Source organism: Topomyia yanbarensis, chromosome 1, assembly GCF_030247195.1.
Source record: "Topomyia yanbarensis strain Yona2022 chromosome 1, ASM3024719v1, whole genome shotgun sequence".
Lineage (NCBI taxonomy): Eukaryota > Metazoa > Arthropoda > Insecta > Diptera > Culicidae > Topomyia > Topomyia yanbarensis.
The window spans coordinates 207,228,965-207,251,766 of record NC_080670.1 but is presented as its reverse complement, the minus strand read 5'-3'; the positions used below and the strand labels follow the sequence as shown (position 1 = coordinate 207,251,766).

Here is a 22,802-nt window from a genome sequence, read left to right as displayed (position 1 = left end):
ACTTTTTTCAAATGTCTGCGATAATAATTTTAAAAGTCTGGGAAGAACAAAAAATGTCAGGAAAGCTAGTGTAACCAAAAGCCTTTATATTCAAAAATCTGCAAATATCTGCAACCAAACTAAGAAATCTGCAAATATCTGCAACCAAACTAAAAAATCTGCAAATATCTGCGTCATCGAAAAAATCTGCAGCTTAAATTAAAAGTCTGCCAATTTGCAGACTTGTCTGCAAATCTGGCATCTCTGGTCAGAAAGTGCGAAGGGTGATCGGAATCATAACAAAGTAGCGAACAGGGAGCAGATACGCGAGTGCAGTGGTGTTTTTGTTGCGATTTCTGTTAATTTTTGAGGCTTTTGTGACACATTTGTGCATGTAACAAGTAGGCGTTGTAATGTTAAAGGCTTGCGTTATATCGGACGTTGTCTGCGTGGAAGCAGAACGGGACAATCCCGTTTTGTGTAAGTATATTCAGAGCCGCATGTTTTGAGCTTTCTGTGTTTGGAATCAACTGTGGTAATCCCATATAGCACCTTGTCAATTTTACAGGTTAGCGTCAATAGTTGGTACATTAGGGTGACAATATCGGGACATTATTGTTTAAGGTTCAAAGAGCTTGGGTGAGCATCTATACGAATTGAATGCTTGATAGTATGCATTGGAAATAATGTGTTCAACTTTGTCACCGGTTTATCCACATAAAGCATTTATTAAACTCTAAAAGAAGAAAATCAGTCGATTTATTAGATTATAATTCAAATTATACTGTATCGATTTTGTTGGCTATTTTCGGCAAATTTGAGACTAAGAGAAACGAAAGCAATGAAATTGAAAGACGGATAGGTATTCTAGAGCGAATTGGTAAAAAAGTAGATAAAAATTCTGCTAGCTGAGCTGTGTCATTAATTGCTATCAGCCATCCGTGCGTGCGGAACGAAAAAATCAATAAGTAGTTCAATCACAATAGGATCGGTGCGACACCGATAGCTTGGTGTCGATTGAATGCATACGTCACGGCTTGATGCTAGCAGAAAGGGAGAAGAATGATCGCATGGTCGTTCTAAGCGAGGATTTGCGAAGAATTTTTTGCCGGCGTCGGCGGTAAAACATGATGATGAGTTATGTTCTACCATAAACCATGCGGTAGACTTGGGTGCAACGCCCAACTCCTACTCTGCAGAAGGCAAAGAATTCTTCACATTTCCTTTCGATCATGCCCATATGAGCCTGCCTAGTTCTAGTTTTCCGTTCTAAGTTTATAACTGATTCGCTCTAGAATACCTATCCGTCTTTAAATTTCATTGCTTTCGTTTCTCTTAGTCTCAAATTTGCCGAAAATAGCCAACAAAATCGATACAGTAGAACCTTGCGGTAATTAAAATATAGTAACAATTCAAATTATGCAAAATAGTTGGTGAATATGGTTGTCACCCCTTCGGGTTTGACCCGGAGACTCCGGTTTTGTGGAGCGATCTCCGGGTTTCTGGGTATTAAATTAATTTCTCCGGGTTTGGTGGGAAGATGCATAATTTTAATTTTTTTGAAAATGATTGATTCTTTGCAAAATATTTGAAAAGTGAGTTTACTGAACCAGATTATTTTACCCGACTAACCATTCGTTTCAAGGTAGCGAAGATGAGTTCAAATATTACTGATTTCATTCGCTAAACAACGAAAATGAAAAACAAATCAAATTTATTACAAATTAAGGAAATTTATATTTTGCTATATGATACAATTGGAATTATGCATCCCACTAAGTCGCTCAGAATAGTGTAAAAGTTATTTTGCTGCAATTTTACCAAAAATCACTTCACTATTGATGGTTGTTATCTGCAGCTGCACCAAGGTATGGCGGATTTGTTCTAATTCAACTGGCTAGGTCAACATCAAACGAATTCTTCCGGTGTTGTTGCTACTCCTGCAGTAACTCCGGTTGGCTAGGGAGGTGAGTTGTGCCCCTTTTTTGGGACCTCTGGTGATGAACAACCACATAGTGTTTCCCATCTGATGCCGTTGCCCTACCTTCTTTGCACTCCTTTTCCTGTTAGTTGTGAAGGAGAGCAATTCTCGTTCGACTTATCCTCCACTGCGAGAGTAGCTGGTGCTTTTGTTTTCTTGGCACTTAGCTGGAGAAGTAAGAATACTACACCTGATTATACCGACAAAACCGTTCTCAAATGTGAGCAAATGCAGCTTTATTTTATTGCCATTGAAGAGTGGTGTGCACTAAGCTTCATAAAATCGTAACACTCTACGGTGATTAGGTGTAAGTTTTTGTAATTTTCAATTCTAATTGCTCTAAAATGTCGAGCAATCGCTTTGAGTCCAATATCTATCTAGTTACACTCAAAATCCACCACACCCTGGTCAGTGAAAATCTCCGGATCAAGGTCTCTCCAGCGGGTGGAACAGTATTTGTAATTGATTTAGCATGAACGATACCTTGGTTGTTGTACCTGGTTTATTGCACTTCTGTTTGCAAGTTCAGTGTGCGGAACTATCCACATACACATCAGTCGAAATGTCCAAGAGAAAGCTGAGTTACTGATCAGCAAGCTTCACTTTCAGCTGTAGTGGCCCTACAAGAAATCAGGGAGGCCATACGAGTTTGCTTTTAACAGTTTTGAACACACCGTGCGACTTATTTAACGGGTCCCAAAATAATTATCAGTGTCCTTTTCCGGACAATCCAGCATTTCTAATATGAGTTACAATCTTCGTTTACAAGAAACAAACTCGTTCTCATCTACGTTTTTCATTCTCTTCTAATATAAATGTAGGGAATTTCAATAGCGTCGATTATGGCGACTACGTTCGCTTGCATTCCTATATACTAGAAAAAAAGGCGAAAATCTTGACGCACGTTTTCTAAAAGTTTTTTCTTATAGTCAAGCTTTTCTTTTGAATTTTTTATTGTAGAATACAAAGTATCGGATTTGGCAGTCGTATGGCAGTGATTTTTTGAAATAGGATGCTTCTAACTTTTCAATATAGGGGCCTCGTTTCAAAAATTTTCGCCCGGAATTTAACCCGCTTTTTTGAACGCGAATATCCGCCGTTGTACTGAATGCAAAAATAGATGTTTGCGCTATCTGATCGAAAAACAATTTTGTAACTAATTCCGTAGAATGCACAAATGCCAAAAAGAACGGAAATTGTGGATTTGGTCAAAGCAGCAACTCTGCGCATTGATTGGTCCGTACAATTCAACCAACGGACCAAGTGATCCAATCTAGTTTTCGTTCGAAGCTTTACCTCTTTGACGATGGAAGTAAACTGTTTTTTCACTGATCAGTCCTTTTGTGTTTAACATAAATTAAATCAAGTACAAAATCGGGCGTCGCATGCGAGTGCGGCATGATTCGTGTAATATACTCGTGCTGGCTAAACCACACATACGCTGCTATGTTTGGACGCGGTAAAGGAGTTTCTATCGATCGATTCCATCATTCGCTGAAAAAGGGTCACTACGCTGAGTGTGTCGGTGCCGAAGCGCTCTGGTCTACCTGGTAGTAGCGATTTAATATTTTACCGACAAAGTATTGGAGCTGGTAGGACACGCTGCCCGCGATAACAAAAAGACGCAACCTTTCTGGCCGAAACAACAAAAAATCGCCCTTTTCTGGGCCATTATTTTCCACGCATAAATTAATTAGATTTTTTTCTGACTAATGTACATTGTAACACAGAGAACAGACGTCCATCTTCAGCATTCAACTTGTGTAAAATCTCTAACGGTTTCGAAAGTAGTTGGGATATCCAAACTAGGTGCGCTACTGTCGTTATGTTTTTTTTGTGGCTGAGTTCGACAGAATTGACAGCGGTTATTCCTCTACCCAGCCAAACTAGTCCGGAACCGGTTCGGATTTCCAGCATGAATTCCAGCTCAAATGCATCAACCGATAGAGTCGGAATCGGTTGTTTTCTTTGAGTAAGATTCCATACTGAATCCATTCAGGATTTCGAACCGGTTCCGGAATGGATTTGACGGATAGTAGTTGGGATAGGTTGGTGTGGCGGCGCTAGTGTTTATCGTATATTAATTCAAATGTTTACACACGTTTTTTAAATATTTTTGTTCGATCATGGATGTCTGTTCTCTGTGATTGTAAGGATTTGCCAATTTTTTAATATCAACGAAAAAGTCATCGTCTAATGGGACCGTACAGTTGAAATGTGACATAGTTTCTCATCCCCCTTGCGTGCTATTTTTCTGTTTATGGAACCATACCTCCTCACCGGCCATTTTGTTAGTTGAATTAAGCTGCGAAAACAAACACACACACCTCAGAACTTTTGGGGAAACCGCGCGCACCTTCATTTTCAATTATACTGAAAACTAGTGCCTCTGCCGCATCGCATTAAGATTGAAAACAATTCAAGCCGGAAGAAAGAAAAGGGAGGTTGTAACGTAATGAAAATTTTAGTTAATTCTTACTAGAATAGAATATTGGTTGGTCCTGAAATGGACCCGTTGGTTTGTGTTTTATTGTGGATTTATTACTTGGTGTGGATAGCGCACAGATTGGTATCCCGAACTAACCAGCCAGACATCGCTGACTTCTTGTAATTATTTATTTATATAGACGAGAATCGAAGCGATTAGTCGAATCCAACGAACCCCTTTTCATTCTACCATTTGAGCCAATGCGTTGAATAAGAATTGTATCGAAAATTAGTTCCACGCATTTCATTTCAAATCATTTAAAAATTAAGTTCTATTCGAACCAATGTTTAATTCTTTATTGTACGAGATTGAACTTGAACATTGTGAATAATGAAATTATTCAAATTGATCAACTTACCATTACCATTACATTTTTGGACGCTTTCGTCCCAATTTTTTTCAACTTCTGCTGCTTTGTCAGTTTTTTTTATTAGACCGCTCAGTAACGTACGTTGGGCCGAAACTGAGTGCGATTTGGTTGATTGATGTTTTTCTCAACGAAATCTATACCCCATCTCCGTGAGCCAATTGTTGAGTTGTTCTGGCGTAGTGCGGCGACACTAAATCCGGCCAAAACAGTGAACGGGTACTATGCTTCTTACGTTAAGGCAGCAACCTCTTCTGATGGCACTCAGATCAATGAAGGTACGTCTCTGTCGATGATAGATGCTGCAGTTGCAGAGAGTATTAAATTGCGGGGCCCGCTTGCTCATGTGTCCTACCTTTGGATGAATAGTATTTTGCACAAGGAAGAATAGTTGACGATGCTATCGTTCCGCCTTTCTGGACAATCTGGTGCTGCAGAATATCGCTCTATCCCCGGTGAAATTCAACATTGTCCATGTCAAGCGATTGTATCCCATGTTAAAGCTGAGATCCGTATTGCTTGTCCCTATATACTGACCTGCTCGAATAATGCTGAATGTCTGAATGTACGTACCTCTGTAGAAGGTTTGCAATTGACTCGTCATTTGGAATGAGCAATCCATGGACCAATAGATCCGCTCATTGCTGGTTCAAGTAAACATTATGCATTCCTGTTCTCAGTAAACGGTAACGTTGAACTTACCCATCTGGTGAAGCAAATATATAAGGTTGAAATTTTTGGGATTTCTGGACAGACGGCAAATATAGCGAAGATCAATATTGCATGCAATATATGCGATATTGCAGCAAAATTCAAGACTAATTTGATAAGAGGTACGCTAGGAAATGGCAGCCTGTAGAAATAGCTGTAACACCGAACACACTGGTGTCTACCTCACTTTAGCGTGATGAGCGTCGAGAAGTTTCGTTTGGTCATGGATATCAAAGCAAATCCACATGAGTTTTCTCCGAATGATCTGCTACTAAAAGGTACTGATTTAGTCCCGCCACTAATTACGATTCTGATCGGAACCAATATGAAGAAGATCTCCGTCTCCGTCAAAATCTAGAGCTGTGTTGGATTTATTTGATCTTGAAATAGTAGCGAATCAGAAACAGGATGATGTTTGTGTCCTCGGAATCAGGTGGGACCTGCAGTCCGATGAATTCGCATTTCCACTGAACTTTCCCAAGCTGGATGCGCTGTTCCGGACAGGCAAAGCTGTGCCTACGAAGGGGCAACTGTTCAAATCTATGACGGGCATCTTTGAACCACTAAGTTTACTCAGTCCTGTTACGATTCACCAAAAGTTCATCTTTCAAGAACTATAGTGACTGCAGTCCGGATGGAATATTGAATTTCTGGCGGCTTTGTTTCAAGATGGATGGAGTGGTTAAATTAAAATGCTAAACTGTGAAAACTACGACTGCCAAGGCACTAATATCCAGCAGTACCGTCATTTGATGATGTAGAATTTCCTACTTTCTGCGACGGGAATGATAAGGCTTCCGCTTGCGGGATCTATATGGTTCGACGAGATGGAAGCCACGCGTTTCTTGGGTATGTGCTAAATCACTGGTGGCCACCCCCTGAAGTCACAAACCGTGCTGCGGCTAGAACTGCAACGATGCGTTCTTGCCAGCCAATTGATGTTATGGTGCAATCAGAGCTGACGATATAAATCAAAAAGATTTTCTTCTGGAATGATTCGAAGATTTGATTGAGTTGGTTAAAGAACAATCAAAACTGGCGGTATACGTTGGTGTTCGCGTTTTAAAAATTAGAGATGGCAGTATACTAGAATAGTTGCGTTGCTCGGACTTCATTTAGTGTCAACTGGTCGAAATGTGCTCCGTTGGATATGTCTTCTGCTGAGCTTGTGAATATCCTTTCCGAATCTGCAAAGAATTACGTCTCATTGGATCGGCCGTGATTTATACCCCGGGAGATTTGTCACAACAAATATGCTGAGTTTCACGACTAACTGTATTGCGGGCATAGAGGCCAAAGCACAGATGGGTGTCATACGTACTGATCTAAAAGCAGCGTTTGAGAAAATCGATCACAGGATACTTCTTTGCAAGTTATCTCGTCTTGTCGGAATGTTTTCTCAACTCGTGACCTGGTTGAACTCGTATATTTCTGGAATAGTTTCACAGTTCGAGTTACTTAACCTGTCACTAATGGTAAAAATTCTTCAATTATTTTTGCTTAAACACGGGACATTCGGAGTTTGAACTGGCTTGAAATGCCCGTTTTCAAAGGATACACTGACAACCCAAGGAGATTTTATGTCCGAGGTAATCAACGCAACGAGAATATTGTCATAGAAATAGAAAGCCCGGAAACGCTCGATCATTTCTATTTCTAATTACAGGTTGCCTCTGAGACCGCTTGCTTTCTTGAGTGTTAAAAGGACCTGATTTGCCCTCACCACTTCCGATTATTTTTAGCCTATTTCGGTAATGTGGTGACATCAGGGAAATATTCCACCAATTTAAGATCGTCAATTACAACATTTCCCCATCGTGCTTATCTAAAGCAGCCTAACACGTTAGAAATTTGAACGGGCGATGGTTCACAGGTTAATATCCTCGTACAGCGGAAGTTATTGTGAAGAGCCACTACATCAATGATTTGCTAGAAATGTTTCGGACAACTCAAGATGCGTTAAACACGATGAACGTAATAAGTCATACATACATACGTCCACTTGTCAGGGGGACAGGCGAGGGGACAGGGATATCAGCTTTCATTGATTGCCTCCAAAACTATCGTGGTCCCGCAAGGTAACTGAAGTTATCTAAACCAAACTTAAAGATTATAAATAAAACTATACAAAGAGTAAAGCGACATTTGTTACCATTTTCATCAATTGATCGAATTCATAACAAATAATCCTTGTTTTCTTCCCCTCAGTAAACTTCCAAAACGCCGAAATGGGCTACAAGGACGACAACCAGATCCAGTGCTTCCGAGCGGTAGATACCGGCCGAGCAAATGACGACGATGATGCTGTCGACCCCGACCGGCAGCGGCATTCTCGCATGGCCGTGGTCATCTCCGAGCAGCAGGCCTACCGTGGTTATCTGGGCGAGGGACTACCAACGGATCAGCTAAACACGTACGTCGCGATTCGCAACAAGAAAACCGGTAAAATGCGACTGATCCAGCTGGAGGAATGTACGATGATTAACTCCTGCTACGATGATAATCGGAACAAGTTCGCCGACCTCGGTGCGGATAAAGGTCAGACTGCTATACGGCAGTTTGGTGGCAAGCATGCGCTTCGAGTGCTGGACCGGATGGCCCGGTCCGGAAGCAACATCGATGTTATGAACGAAACTATTGAGGAGTCGGTGCAAAAGTTTGACGACGAACAGTTCACCGAGGATAACGAGTTTACCAAGAACAAGCTGGAAGGGGAACTGATTTTGGCCAGTATGAAACCACCGAGGAATCCAGCAGCGGTAACTCCTGATGAGCTATACCGTCTAGAGGATATGATTTCGGAACCAGTGCTGAAGGAGCTGAATACTGTCTCGCTGGAGTTGTTGCAGAAGGATCCGGCATCGCTGCAGCTGGCAACTGTATACCTCACAAATAAGGTTAAAGCGGCACTTCAATGCAAAGAACCCGACTCGGTGGAGAACATACGCACGATCGTAATTTGCCTAGTGATGGATGCGCTAAGTCAGCTTTTAGACAAGCACAATCGTTCTTTGAAAAACTTGCAGCTGTCCGCCTTCAGCAAGCAACTGAATCGGGAGATAAAGAGTAACTTTTCGCAAATCAATCACCACAAACAGTTGAAAACCAAGTACACGGAGCACAAAGCTCTGACTTACTATTTGGCGCTGGCTTTCGCGCTGGAAGGGTGTGTGCTGAATGTGGATCAAATTCATACCGGATTGGGCATTCCTCGGAACGATCTGTTGAAGTTTGCGGCCTTCATCGGCGGGACGTACAATTCGGCGAAAAATACGTTGACGCTGCGGATGGGTGGAGGAGACGGTAGCTTCTCGGGTGGACGATCGTTTCTTGGGAAGAGGCGGTTTGGTAGGAAGAAATAGGGACGTTGGGGGGATGTGGTGAGTTTTTGATGTTCGTTCGAAAATTAATAAAAATGATTTGAAGAGAATTTTTTTCGAGTTTGCAGTAATTTATCCGAAATATTCATTACAAAAGTTATTAATGGGTTGAACCTATTTAAAAATAATCATGAAAGGCTTGAATTTAAACGTTTTACCCTTATTCTTGCTTGAGCCGGATTCCAACAAATATCCGTTAAAACACTAGCGCAGCTATACCAGAACTTCCCAACTAAAGGCATAGCTAGGGCGGTCAGTTTAAAATCTGTTTTGAGGCATAACTGGGTTGTCTATTTAAAAAAAATGACAGCTGAAATGTGATAGCTGTCATTTCAGTCCAATTCACTAGTGCATCTGTTGGTATTATCTCAATTACCGTTAATATTTAAACAAATTTTACGTTCAAGGCTAACCTCTGTTATTTGTGTTTTTATGGCTATTGCTAACTTCTATTTACTCGTTTTTTTAAAATTCCCTAACATCTAAAAACATTCCCGCAACAGAGTATTCATCGTTACTCGTATTTTAAAGTTTTTATAGAGTCCGATTTTTATTTTCATTCACCTATATCGGAAAGGTTCTTCGGAGTTCCCCGTAGAATTTATTTATTTTAAGAAATAATTTTAAGAATTTGTTCGAAATGCTTTCATTATAAAATTGAATACAAAACTTTCCGTGCAAATCAGATTCCTGAACCCCGTTACCACAGTTGAATCACCGCCCGTCAAAATATCGCGCGCTCCGCTCCCTTGTATGCGTGTGTTTTTCTCCATTCTCGCTTTCGCGTTTCTGCATCGGTTGTATCACACACCGCCAGCGGAAAAGTAGGCGCCTGTGTGTGCGATCAAACTCGCGTATATGGGAAGTAATTCTAGTGCTGTGTGCGGTTGGTTCGTAATCGCTCAAAGTTTGGGCGTAGTTTTATCGCGGAAAATCATCCTATTTTCACCCGGGTCCGTTTCCGGAGCATCCGTTGGCTCTGTCCGCATCCGGTGTCGGTCAGTGCGGAAGTGGAACGTGCGAGCAAGCCGCTAAAATTAAGGCCTCAAAAAGTTCGAATCTGTCCGAGGTATCGGAGTGTGAACTGTGGTGAAGAAAAAATCTCACTTTTTGCGATTGTGCGAAAGTGAGAAAATCGACTCATCGTTGCTTTGCAGCACAGTTTGCTGGTGTGCGCGCGTGTGTGTAAAGGCAGTGCGAGTGAGAATAAACGAACGAACGAAAAGAACTGTCAAAACAGCTCTTCGGCGCATCACCCCGAAACCCGTGTAGAAAGATAGACACGGCTGAAGAAGAGGAAGCGGAATCTTGCAAAAACAAGAAAAACAATTTCGCTGCTTGACGGCTCTGCACTTTGGTGAAGACGGCGAGGAAAAATAGTTTTTTTTTATCGGTTTTTCGCTCGATTGGTGGCGATTCGGAAGTGCTTTTGCCCCCTTTCGCGAGTTTGGGATAGAGCAGAAAGTTGCATCCCGTCTGTGGTTGCAGCCAAGGACATACACAGTGCGACAGGAGGAAGACGCTCCGGGAAGATTCAGTATCGTGAAGTAATTTTTTTTTCCAGGCGGATTCGTCCGTCAAGCCGGAATTAGAATATTAATCGATTTTACCCGATTCGGAGAGTTTTTTCCGTCGGGGATGGCACCCGAAATGGATTGAGACTGGGTGTGAGGTTTGACAAAGAGTTTGAGAAACTGCAAATTCGGATGGAATTCAGTGACATTTGACGAGAAAATCTGCAAACGATTAATTGCAATCAATTAATTAACGGTGATTAGACGGAGCAGCAGCAACAGAGCGAAGGTGATTCGCGATAATTGGCAGCCATATTTAAGTTGTTGCATCTCTTCGGGGTGAAAATTTATGAGAGGAAAAAATCTGGTGTGATTTCGTCGGGGCAACAAAAAAAAGAGTCACGATTGATTTCGAAGGTTCGGCAGAGTGAGGCTAGAAGTTCGAGTTGGGAGTAGTAGAACCGGGCCAGCATTCCGTCGCTGGCTGGTGGGATTTTTTGTTGTGTTCGGGGAGTTTCGTTGGTGAACAATTTGTGCCGATCGGCACCGTGAAAAGTATGAAATTGCACTTTTGACATCCGGCTGCAGCTTGATCGGGTTTCATGACCAGTTTGGTAAGTATGGGTTGGTTTAATAATTTGATTAAAAATATTAGAATAGGAGTAGGCAATTCTATAGTACATATCAACTTCTTCACACCCTCTTATCTCGTCCAATGAGCGAACGTAACATGGGATTTTCCCTTTCATATCTTTTCGGATCACGTGATAGTTTATTTTACACTGCAGGTCACTGTACGACCTGTAATCTTTGAGTCGAAACTTCCAGATAACCGATAATCTGCCCCCGTTAAACTCTTCTCCGTTCAATTAGATATGTGAGCAATTTTTGTAAATTTTGGTTCCGTTAGGCTATTTTTAGTCCTGAACACACGTCAGGAAACGCTTTTCAACACACTCCCGTCAGCTGAGCTGTGTTTTAATTTAACCTATTACTTATTGCTGACTTTCTAAAAAACGAACTCGGTGCTACGTCATCTACATTTTTTTCCGCTGACCTTTTCGTTCAGTCATCAAACGGTGCTTATGACGTGACTCTAGCGAGTCTAAAACATTGATTTCCATCGCCGATAATCTGAACTTACATGTATTATTCACTCACGGAATCGATTCCGGTTTCGTTCCGCTTTTCTCTTTCTATTCTAGGCCCTCTGTTAAATACTAACAAACCACCCCACCCCTGGAATCCGAACAGAACAGAACATGGCAGCTCGTTAGGCGAGGGACGGCGGCAGACTGGACCGGTGAATCCGTTTCCCCCCCGGATCGCTGTCACAGGAATGAATGATAGACGCCGGTCCCGTGCCGGAGGAGGTGAGAATGGTCCACATACGTACATCCTATGTTGCTCTTGGACAGCCGTACGCTTTTGGTTGATTCTGTTCTGTTCGGTGCTTGCTTGTTAGAATTTTGTTTGTTTTTCCGAAAAAAAATTCGTTATTTTCTTTGGCGTAATTATTTGCCATGTTCTGAAATATTTTCTGTATATTCTAAAGTTCTCAATTTAGGCTTCGCCGATAAAAGAACCTGTCTTGATACTACAAGATAGTCTCAGCTCTCCCCTATTGCAAAAATTGGAGCACGAAGCGGTAAAAGATGGTCGCTGCATGCCCCCTATAAAGAGTGTCATGTCATTATACTGATGTACTGCTATCGATTACAAGACCATGTGGCGTCTTAAAAATGATCAATGATTAGAGGAGAAAAAAGGGATTTCACTCTTTTTTCTCCTTAGGGAGAAGGTTTGCCCAAACTGGTTCTCATCAGCTTAATCAGGATTTTTTTTTCTTGTGGGACATTACGCTACATTAGATGTTTGTTCAGGATCTCAAATTGTTTGTTCGTTTTTGAAGTTAGCGTCAATCCGGCGTTAGCTTAGTCCGGCTCTATGCTAATCAGATTCTGATGAGACGAAAAACACAAATTTCATTACTAATTTAATATTTTGCTATAGAACTGGAACAAATCGTACACGGAAGTCTCTGTGTCATACGTAAACTTCGTTTAAGCTTTGAAAATTTTTGTAAAATTTGTATACAAAAATAACTTAAATTTGCAATGATTTTTATACGTATTTGACGTACCTGTCAATACGGTTGCGCGGCATTTTTCGGAAGACCTTAAAAAGGTATTGAAAACATGTGAAGTCTTCTGAAATTTTAATCAAATTCAAAAAACTGCAAAAAACCTAAAGATTTTAGAAAATTGCAGGAAACTTTCGAAGATTTTTGAACATTGCAGAAAGCTTCTGAAAATCTTCAAAAACTGCTGAGTGCTTCCAAAATTTACGAAAACTTCCGAAAACTCGAAGATTTTTTAGGTATCTGTCAGAAACATTTCTACGAAGCACGAAGGCTTCTGAAGACTTCTGTAGACTGCAGAAACCTTTGGAAGATTTTCGAAAACTGTAGTAAATTTTAAAAGATTGCAAAAAATCATCCGAAGATTTCAGAAAATTACAAAAGACTTCTGAAGACCTTTACAGACTGTTGACAGCTTCTTAAGAATTCTGAATACCTGGGGGTGGGCGTAGCGTATTGGTAAATCGATTGCCTCGTACGCAGCGTATATGGGTTCGAGTCCCGGCCCGCACATAGGGTTAGAAATTTCACAAGAGATTTTTCTAAACCGAAGAGGCAAATGGCATTAAGGTTAAAACCTCTAATCGAAATAAAAAAAATTCTGAATACATCCAAAAACTCCTGAAGATCTCCGAAGCTTCCAGAATGCTTCTGAAGACATTCTGGAGCATAAGAAGACTTCTGACGATTTTTGATGGTTTCTGATAACTTCTGAATATTTCTGAAGGGGTCTGCCAACTTATAACGTCTTCTGGAGGTTTCTGCAATTTTTTGATATCTTCTGAATTTTCTGAAAACTTCAGAGAGAAAATTTAGTGAGCTTGCTTCTAAAATACTAAAAAAATCTTTCAGTGTGGTGCAACTGGAGTTGTAGAGGCTCGAAAGAGCTCTCTTCCAGAATCACTCACTACAGTTGCAGACGAGACGGGAAATGTCAGTCTCTAAAATACTGCTTGCGGCCAATCGCACCGGATCGTGATTCTGATTGTGATGTTGAGCGTAACGTTCAAATGGGACGTGTGAAGACTGCATGATCGCGTGGAAACGAGCGTTCATATGTTGGCGCTTGAGACCTCGTTAATAAATTCGAAAGGGTTTACACGTTAAGTTGATTGTCAGGCTGTTTTTATGTTTGCAAGATCGCGGGGCGTAGTTTGCATTTGTACCCAGGGTTGTATTATCGCGAAGGGCCCGAGCGATTCGATGTTAACGTGTTCGATCGCATGGGCGTTTGTATGTCGCGTGTGTGTAATGTCGTTCTTATCATCCCCGAGCAAAGTTGAACAACAAAATTACAACAAGTAGAATTCATATTTCGAAAATAGCATCAAAGTAAAATGTTATTTTGCTATCCATTCTGATGTTAAATTTAGAGTGCACGATTCAGATGCCAGAAGAGAGTGAGCTCCCCCATATCACTAGAATACTCTACAAATGTCGCCCTGAAATTTATTGTCTAGTGTATTTGAGCATCACAATTTTTTTTTGTATGGCTCAACTAAAGGAATGGGCCTAGACTGCTATGACCGAGAGTAGGGGCTTCCGTTCGTGACCGCGTGGGAACGAGCGCCTGATTAATCGCATTTGAGTCCACATTTACAATTTTGTAATGCTAGCACGTTGATTTAATTGCCGGGACGTTTGATTCGACGCGAGATCGTTGGCGTAGATATGCGTGAGTAATCGCTTATACAACAGGGTTTTTTACCGGGAAAGACTCGAGCGTTTGTATGCCATCTCAAACCGTTTTTAGGCGGGATTGCTGTTTGAGGAGACCCCATAATTTTGTATCTGGTATGTTTTTAATGCCAAAAATAACATTACATTAAGGAAGAGTAACAGACAATCGTTTATTTAGGTATAGGGACCGCAAGTCAATCCAGCAAATTTTCAGACAATATTTTCCTAAAATTCCCTTGCGAAATGTAATATCGTACTCTTTTAAACTCTTCCTCGAAAATCCATTTCCATTCGGACTACTTCGTTCTCTACCAGCTGACATGTATTTTGTCTTGTCATAGCCCACTTCTCACAGTTCTCACTCTTTAAGAAGCATAAACGCCTCTTCCACTACACTGCGATCGACTCTAATGATGTTGATGTCGTCCACGGAGTCAAGAAGCGTGTAAGATTTAATTTTATTACGCATGGTAAACATGCTGTTTGCAATTTGGCACTTAACCCAACTGTGGAAACGTGTCTGAGAGGGAGAGTGGAGATGCCAACTTGTCATTAACATTTCGCAGCGAATTTGTTCACATTGATTTGGGATATCTCTTATGCTTTTTGTAAGCTTGCTTTGCGCTGAAAATGTTGGAAATGATAATTGAAGTTACTGGCCGGCTGTTCGGAGTTCAAATTACTCGTTTCGAATTGTCGGAAATTGATCGCGAGCGACTTTCGTACATATTGCTTAAATCACATTGTCTATCGATGAATAGATACCAATATTGTAGTCCACGCAGCCTTATCCTTTTATGCAGTCTTCCCAAGTGAACATCGAACACCATGTTCGATCTAGTTCTGTGCTCATCTTATACCCACATGTCATGTGCAAACTCGAACCCGCTAATGCGTACCAAAACACGTGCACGTGTTCGTCTGCACATCCGAACCCCATGTACGTACGCGGTTTTCGTACACACAGGATCTTGACACTAGTTTTCTCTGTCTCTCACTCATCATCACTAGCGTTGACGCATTCTGTTTTGTGCATGCCTTTCTTGTGTACGCACACAGTGTACGTACACGGTACTTAAACCTAAGTTTGCACATCGTTCGCTTGGGTTCGGTGCTCGATGCAAACCTGTACACAAGGACAAAGTATGTTTGAGGTTGAACGCGTGCACGAAATTTTGTACACGGGTGCAAACTTGTCGATGTTCATGGGAAGACTGGCTTTATGTAGCGCCCCGCGGAAGAAGAATTATTAAAATGCCTATTCGAACAGCATTCATATTTCTACTAGTGGTCGCGCAACTGAAAACTTTGATCTAAAATTAAAAGACAAAGCGCGTGAGTACTTAGCTAAGTCACAATATCTACCAAGATATATCCTGATTCATCTCCCTACCTACCAATCCTATCCGCAACTATGGTAACACTGTCGAGGCATGAATAAATGTATGAGTAATATTCCGAGTTGCGTGAAATATTACTCGAGAAAATATCAAGATTAAATTCTGTGAAATAATTCACAGCAATGAAAACCAGATCATGATCAACATATACTTATTCATGAATCAGCTCACTTCGTATAGTCTGACCGTGAACAGTGTTATTAAATTTATTGATAAAATTAGTTTCAAAAAGGCTCCATTTTGTTCACGGTTCTGTTTTCGTAACGTAAAAATGTTATTGTTCCAGCATCCATGGCAATTTATCTACGATTTTGCGTACAATTTTTTTCCGTTTGCGACGGGGATCCCTCTCGCAGGTTGATGGGATTGACGGTATTGTAAACATCATCAAGCCACAATATATTCAATAGAGTTATCTAAATATAAGGACCTTCGCTCTTTTTAGTTTTTATTTGCACCAAGTTCTACTACTAGAGGTTAATTAGTTCTCATGTTAATATTCCACCAAACATTATGACTACTGAGGATTTGATTTATATAAGAAGCCCGCTTCAAGATGTTGATTACAATACGCCTCGATAGTGGTGTGTCGGGGAGGCCGGGAGGGCTGATATGAGCCTTTTGTCTGTTCTATACCTTTCCTCTATTCACCAGCTCATAACCAACAATCAACCAGTAACAAATAGATAATTGAGAAAGGATGTGCTATGTGTGGTGATTGGCTATTCAAGTATTAGTAGTGTTTGAAGTACTAATGTATGTCTCATGTGATGATCATAACTTCAGCTGTATCTTGTACCTATCTAATCTATTACGTCTCTCATATATTGTCTTTTATTTCTTCTTTTCGAGTCCTATACTGCCATTCTACACCCGCCTTCAGCTGGGTCAACAAAGATGGTGATAGTGTACGTCTTAACACTCACACATTCTCAAACGCGATCTCAGCGGGAACCCACAAAAATGCCATCGTGCACGCGATTACGAATCGGTCATGTCTGAAAGTCTATCCTTGATCCTAGAAGCCTAGGTCCATGCCTTCAGCTGGACCATTTAAGAAAATACGCCCATACCTATTAGACAACACGTCTCATGGCGACATGACCGGGAACCCTATCGATATAAACGATCCCACTCTCTGCCAGAATTAAAACCGCGCACTGAAAATTTAATATCAGACTCACGGTTCGCGCAACCATTCAAGAACATACGTTACAAAATCACGTCAGCGCACAAACGTTAGAGCCCCTCGCGATTTTCCAAGCAACATACGAACTTGCAAACATGATTACACCCCGGTGATAAGGTGAAAATCTCAGCACTCATAAACTTACCAACACGATCTCAAGTGTCAACCTACAAACTCCCGCGCTCGCGCCATCATGAATCGGGATCGTCCGGAAGTATCTATCCTCGGTACAAACAATCTAGGTCCTTGTTAATTATTAAAAAAATAATAAAATTGAAAAATAGCTCCCATATCCACTAGACAAAACGTTCCATGGTGACATGACCAGAAACTCTAGTGATATGGGGTAACTCTCTCCCTGTCAGAATGTGATCCGTACACCGAAAACTAAAGATCAGAATGACGGTCCGCGAATATATAAATCGCCGCAGGGTTTCAAAATCGAATTTATACACGCGAAGTCACATACACGCGAGCACACGGGACAAACACGTCAACATACGAACGCTTAAGCCCTTCGCGATCATCTACGCACACCTATGCCCGCGATCGCGTAAACTGTAGCACTGCGGCAATTGTGTGAACGTTTTAGTACTTACGAAGTTACAAACGCGATCTCAAACGCCAACCCGCAAATGCGCGATCATGAATCGGTCACGTCCGGAAATCTTTAACCTTCATTCTAGCAATTTAGGTCTATACATTCAGTTGGACCAATCAAAAAAAAAAAAATAAAGCTCATATCCACTAGACCACGCGTTCTACGACGACATGATTGGGAACTCTAATGATATGGAAGAACCCACTTCCTTCTGGAATCTGAACCGTACACAAAAAATTAAGTATCAGATTCACGGTCCGCGCGCGATTATTCTAGAACACACGCGAATATGCGAAAGGCACACGGTTATGAAATAGAATTTATGCACGCGAAGTTACACGTTAGCACACGCGACATACAAACGCACACGCGATCGAGCACATTAACGTACAAATATTCAAGCCCTTCGCGATGATACACGCGATTCCGAGTCCCTACGCCCGCACATGCCTGAACCGTACAAAGAATATCACATTCAGAATCACGGCCCGCTATAATTGGCCTATTGCAGTGTTTTATTGGACGACATTGCCTGTCTCGTCTGCAAATTGTAGTATGTGATTCTGACGGGGAGCCCTTCCGAGAACCTAGCTCTACAGCTCCAGTAGGACAACTCTCGAAAAAAAAAAAAAAAAAAAAAATTGAGGGTACGTCGGATTTAAAGGCTTGTGAAAACTTCACGATCGCATGGAAACGAGCGTTTATATGTTCGAGCTAGAGACCTCGTTTATAAATTCGACAGGGTTTACACGGTGAGTTGATTGCCGAATTGTCTGTACTTCAAGTTGTACGTGGATGATCTCATTTCATTTGTGACCTGGTTTGTATTATCGCGAAGGGCCCGAGCATTTCGATGTTAACGTGTTCGATCGCATGGGCGTTCGTAGTCGCATGTGTGTAATTTCGTTTGTTACACTATATGAGTCTTGAATATCCACGCGGACCACGATTATGATGTTTAATTTAGAGTGTACGATTCACTAGATTATCTTGCAAATGTCGGCTTGAAACTGGTTGTCTAGTGTATATGCGCGTCACTTAGGTATATTTTTTTGAGCATGGTCTAACTGAAGCAATGGGCTTAGACTTCTAGGATCGGGAGTAAGGGATTCGGCTCTTGACCTATTTATGATCGCGTGAAAACGAGCGCATGATCGCATTTGGGATCAAGTTTATAGTTTTGCAAATGCTAACACGTTAATTTAATCACCGGGGCGTTTGCTTGCTCGCGAGATCGTTGGCGTAGATATGCGTGAGTGATCGCGTATGTTACAGAGTTTGTATTATCGGGAAAGGATGAAGCATTTGTATGTCATCTCGAACAGTTTTTTCCATTAGTCTGTTAAGCTTGTTTGACCTGCGTCAACCAAAACTGAACAGAGCCCCATAATATTTTCAGGAATTTTGTCAAAATTAACCTTTCAATTTCTTACACCTTTAAGGTTTTAATGGTATTTTTTTTAAAGTATAGAAAGTGTTAGTCAACCCAGTCAATTTCCACACAATAGCGCAATTTTGCAGCATCTTTTCTAAATGTTCATTGTGAAATGTTAAAAATTGGGCCAATGACATTGAATCTCTGGAGGCACCTTGTGAAAGCACGGTGTACATCGTAACTCAAGATATACTAGCACATTTTGCGTGGACCTTCTCTACCCGTATCTCCGTTTAAAAGTAACTGACAGTGTTTGTTTCTGTACGATCTGTCAACAGATTCCAGTACCGGTCGTTAATCATGACTGGCAAAAAGCTGATTTTAGCGTACAGAACTTCCGTGGCTAGTGCTACGATCCTACTAGCACTGAGAATCCTTCCTGGTCAGGGTTCGAACATATGACGACTGGCTTATGAGATTAGCGCCACACCCTCTGAACCGTCATGCCAGGGATGATCGGACCAGGGGACATCGTCTCTGATGAAACTTTCCTTTCCTTGCGTGAGCACTTTATCGTCGTACTCACGTTTCTTACGTTGAAGTAGTCTTTTTGTTGGCTGCCAACAGCTCTCCATACCGTTCTGACGTGTAGCCGCTGCAAACATTCGGGTCCTAGGTTGGGTTTTCTCTTTTCCATATTACTCGTTATCTTTAAATAAAAAAATTAATTTAATTCATGGTGTACATGAAGAATACAAAACTTCATCCGTGAACAATTGTTGGTTGTTTGTAAACATAAGTAGGGTTGCCGTATTGGATTCAGTGTCTGTCTGCGTGATTAAGTTTGTCTGCCAGATATTGATGAAATGAAGTGGAAACGCAAATCCATGGGGTTTTTTTTCGTCCCTCGCTTGAACCAATCTAGTTCGGACGATTTCCAGGTGTGGTATCCTATACTTCGATGGCTCTTTTAACGCATTAAGCTACCACGTTGCGTTTAGCTTATCTTAATGTAGATGTTATAAAAGTTCAAATTCCATATTGTTTTATATTCAAATACTGTGGCTGTTGCGGGTTAATTTTTTTAACTGTTGCAATTGTGTTTGTCTTCTAATACATGCACGCATCTTTGAAGTGGAAATGATAATTACCTTCCAGATATTTTGTATCATTCCAGATTGACAGCACTACATATTTCAATCCATCGCTTCATTTGTACGACTTAGCAAGTAGAGATTTTCCACTACTTTGGTTCTAATTTATTTGCCCAGCAGACCCCAAGTGACAGGGCGGCCAAAATGCTTTCACCAGAACTTCGGATTTTCGTATACAGAAGTAAAAAAATAAGCTAAAAAAATTATCTTGCAATAAAAACCTCAGAATACTACTGCTGCAACCCAATTCAAAGTAAAATAGATTTTTGTGAGATACTATGGCCCGACACAAGTCACATGAATCATATTTTGAACTTTTTTGTATTATGTTTCTTATTTTTAAATCAATAAATTTACGAAAAAATCATTAGAAAAAATAATACCGGTCAAATAGGAATCAACCGTTACTATTCACAAATCAGATTTCAACTAAAGACCGGATACTTTATTCGTCCTCGAGTTCTAATATATTCTAGACGTCGTGGTATTAAATCGACAAATGCTTCCAGGACCAAGATCTGAACGTTGAATTGTTTAAACAATGGAAGCCTAATAACAATTTCACTTATATATTGATTCCAGGACGGTAAACCTGAGGTAGTTTGATAGACTCGAGGAATTTGGGATTCCAGGATTCCGACATATTTGATAGTTGACTTTTGATTCGGAGACTACAATTGTATATTGTATTAATTAAATGAAACTAAGAACGGGTACGTTGTGATTCTGAGTTTCTACTATTAAGGGATATATGTATTTGTAATTCTGGGAACCACAACACTACAAAATCCTAGAATTATTTTGTTTCAAAACTTTTTTTAATTTTCAGTATTCTTCAAATCTGGAATCTGAGGAAAATTGGATTCTGGAGATGAGAGATTCCTGGATCTCAATTCAAAGTATCTGGTACACGTTAACAGAATTTCAAAATCCTAACGCGTAGAATTTCAGAAGTTTCAAATTACAGTGAGCCTCAGAAATACGTAAATCTGAGTTCTGAAATTTTGATATGCCGAATTCCGAATGTTTGATATTTGAACTTTTCAAATATCCGATTTCGAGACTCCAAAATATTGGACGTTCGATTTTAAGACTTGCTTACATTCTAGGATTCCGGTATTCAGATAGTCAGAAATACCGGATTTTTTCCAAGGATCTTGGATCTTCATTCAAATCAGGGCCTTTTGACCTTTGGTTTAGTGATTGTGGGAGGTTAATGCTTTGTTATTCTAGGATATTTTCTTAATTCAAATAACTCAGGATACTGTTATTGGAAATGGGACGGAAAAAATGATGACTTTTTCCTTATATAGAACTAGTCAAGTAAAGGTTCCCAACAAAACTTTAGTATTTTGGTTGAAGAAGTCTCTCTGATCTCTCCAGGATCTGAGAATTCATCGAAGATCGTTGAGATCGATTTTCCTTTTCTTTGTAACCGGAATTGCGGAGACTGTTTGAGGATTTAGGTAAAGATTCTTCTTTTACACCATTGCCATGGCTGGTTTAGAACAGCTTGAGTATGGTCCGAGATCGTAGATTCATACTCGCTCCTAACAGTAACGATAATATCGTCTGCCTAACCCTATATTTCAAATACCAGACCTTTCAGTTCATTCAGGAGTTCGTCTACTACCAGGACCACAGAAGGGGTGACAGCGCTCCTCCTTGAGGAAAACCTCTAGTTGTTCTCATGGTTATAGTAACGCATCCCAGCGACACTGTCACAGTTCGGTCACACAGCAACCTTTGCGGTCAGCTGAGTGTATATTACTAGGACACTATCTAGACATGAGCAACAGCGATGCGATTTTTAAACATTTGTTCATCCCGATGTATCTTTTTTATCCGATTCGATTCAATGTTTGGCAACATCGATTTTTTATTTAAAGGAATCGAACTTTGTTTTCAAAATGCCCATCATTAACATTGTCTTTAATTCTACTAGTGTTTTTTCTATAATTTTTTTTTTCGAATTGAAATAAAATGTACAAACATTGTTGCCAGTTGTTGTTGGTTTATTTTGGTAGCACATGGTCTACAGGTTGATGTTTTGACATAATTTCAGATAAATTCCCACCGTAACTACGTTTCAAAAATCCTTTTCGATCGGTCAAAAGTTGATCAATTTTGGTCATTTTTTCGACAATGGGTTTACATTTCGTGACAATGTTTGCCTCTAACTCATCAGTTGCATGCAGTTTATCGGTGTAGACGAGAAACGAAACGTAGCACCGTGAAAAAAATCTGAGGTTACCAAACTGCAAGAAAACGGCATCAAATCAACATTAACATTTTCGATAGGATTCGTTTATCGAACATCGTCTTCAATAAATCGATGGTTGCAACGGCCATATGACTTGATGTCCCATCTCATGTAGACCACAGGTCTTCCAAATCTTGTATAACAATATTTAGAAGCAAACTGTCCTCAACCATAGCTCGATGTTGCTCGCAAGTGATGTTGACGTTGGCCTCAGCATGAAGACCATAAATAATAAACCTCGTAATCATGAAAATATTTGTGTTTCCACAAAACTAATTTGCGCTAAAATAGACATGACGTAGGTTTGGTAAATGTGTTCTGAATATGCTTAGTTTTTATAAATATAGTTTGTAATTTAGGGATACACTGATTTGTATTAAGGGGTAGGTAGGGGTTGGGGTGCGGGAAAATAGGGTAAAGTTTGAATTTGTGAACTTCAATCACGGTTTCCGCCATGTCATTACCAAATTGATTTTGTGTACGTGAACTAGTTCACAACTTCATGAACACTGTTCATAAAACCAAAAGTTGACTCATGATGTTATTCATAGATTTAGAAACATTGGTTCACAAAATCAAA

At 40.5% G+C, this 22,802-nt stretch overlaps 2 protein-coding genes across 3 annotated transcripts in view; both read left to right on the top strand.

Annotated features, from left to right (window-relative positions):
- Positions 1–255: 255 nt before the first annotated feature.
- Positions 256–8,956, top strand: LOC131689736 (uncharacterized). Its single transcript, XM_058975031.1, has 2 exons — positions 256–459; positions 7,735–8,956. The coding sequence occupies exons 1-2, from the start codon at positions 393–395 to the stop codon at positions 8,886–8,888; spliced, it is 1,221 nt and encodes a 406-aa protein (XP_058831014.1). The 5' UTR covers positions 256–392; the 3' UTR covers positions 8,889–8,956.
- An 811-nt stretch (positions 8,957–9,767) lies between these two features.
- The window catches only part of LOC131689682 (serine/threonine-protein kinase tousled-like 2), a 295,873-nt gene continuing 282,838 nt past the window's right edge, over positions 9,768–22,802 (top strand). The window contains exons 1-2 of one of the 2 annotated variants that reach the window (XM_058974952.1): positions 9,768–11,034; positions 11,626–11,793. In XM_058974952.1, the coding sequence (XP_058830935.1) occupies positions 11,760–11,793 (34 nt within the window). In that variant the 5' untranslated portion in view covers positions 9,768–11,034; positions 11,626–11,759. The remainder of the gene's footprint in view (positions 11,035–11,625; positions 11,794–22,802) is intronic. The other variant, XM_058974962.1, reaches the window with a different exon arrangement.

Bases quoted from the DNA above. Each gene is read 5' to 3' on its own strand.
- LOC131689736 (XM_058975031.1), top strand. From the start codon at position 393: ATGTTAAAGGCTTGCGTTATATCGGACGTTGTCTGCGTGGAAGCAGAA. The intron at 460-7,734 runs GTAAGTATATTC...TCTTCCCCTCAG, and splicing joins ACGGGACAATCCCGTTTTGT to TAAACTTCCAAAACGCCGAA.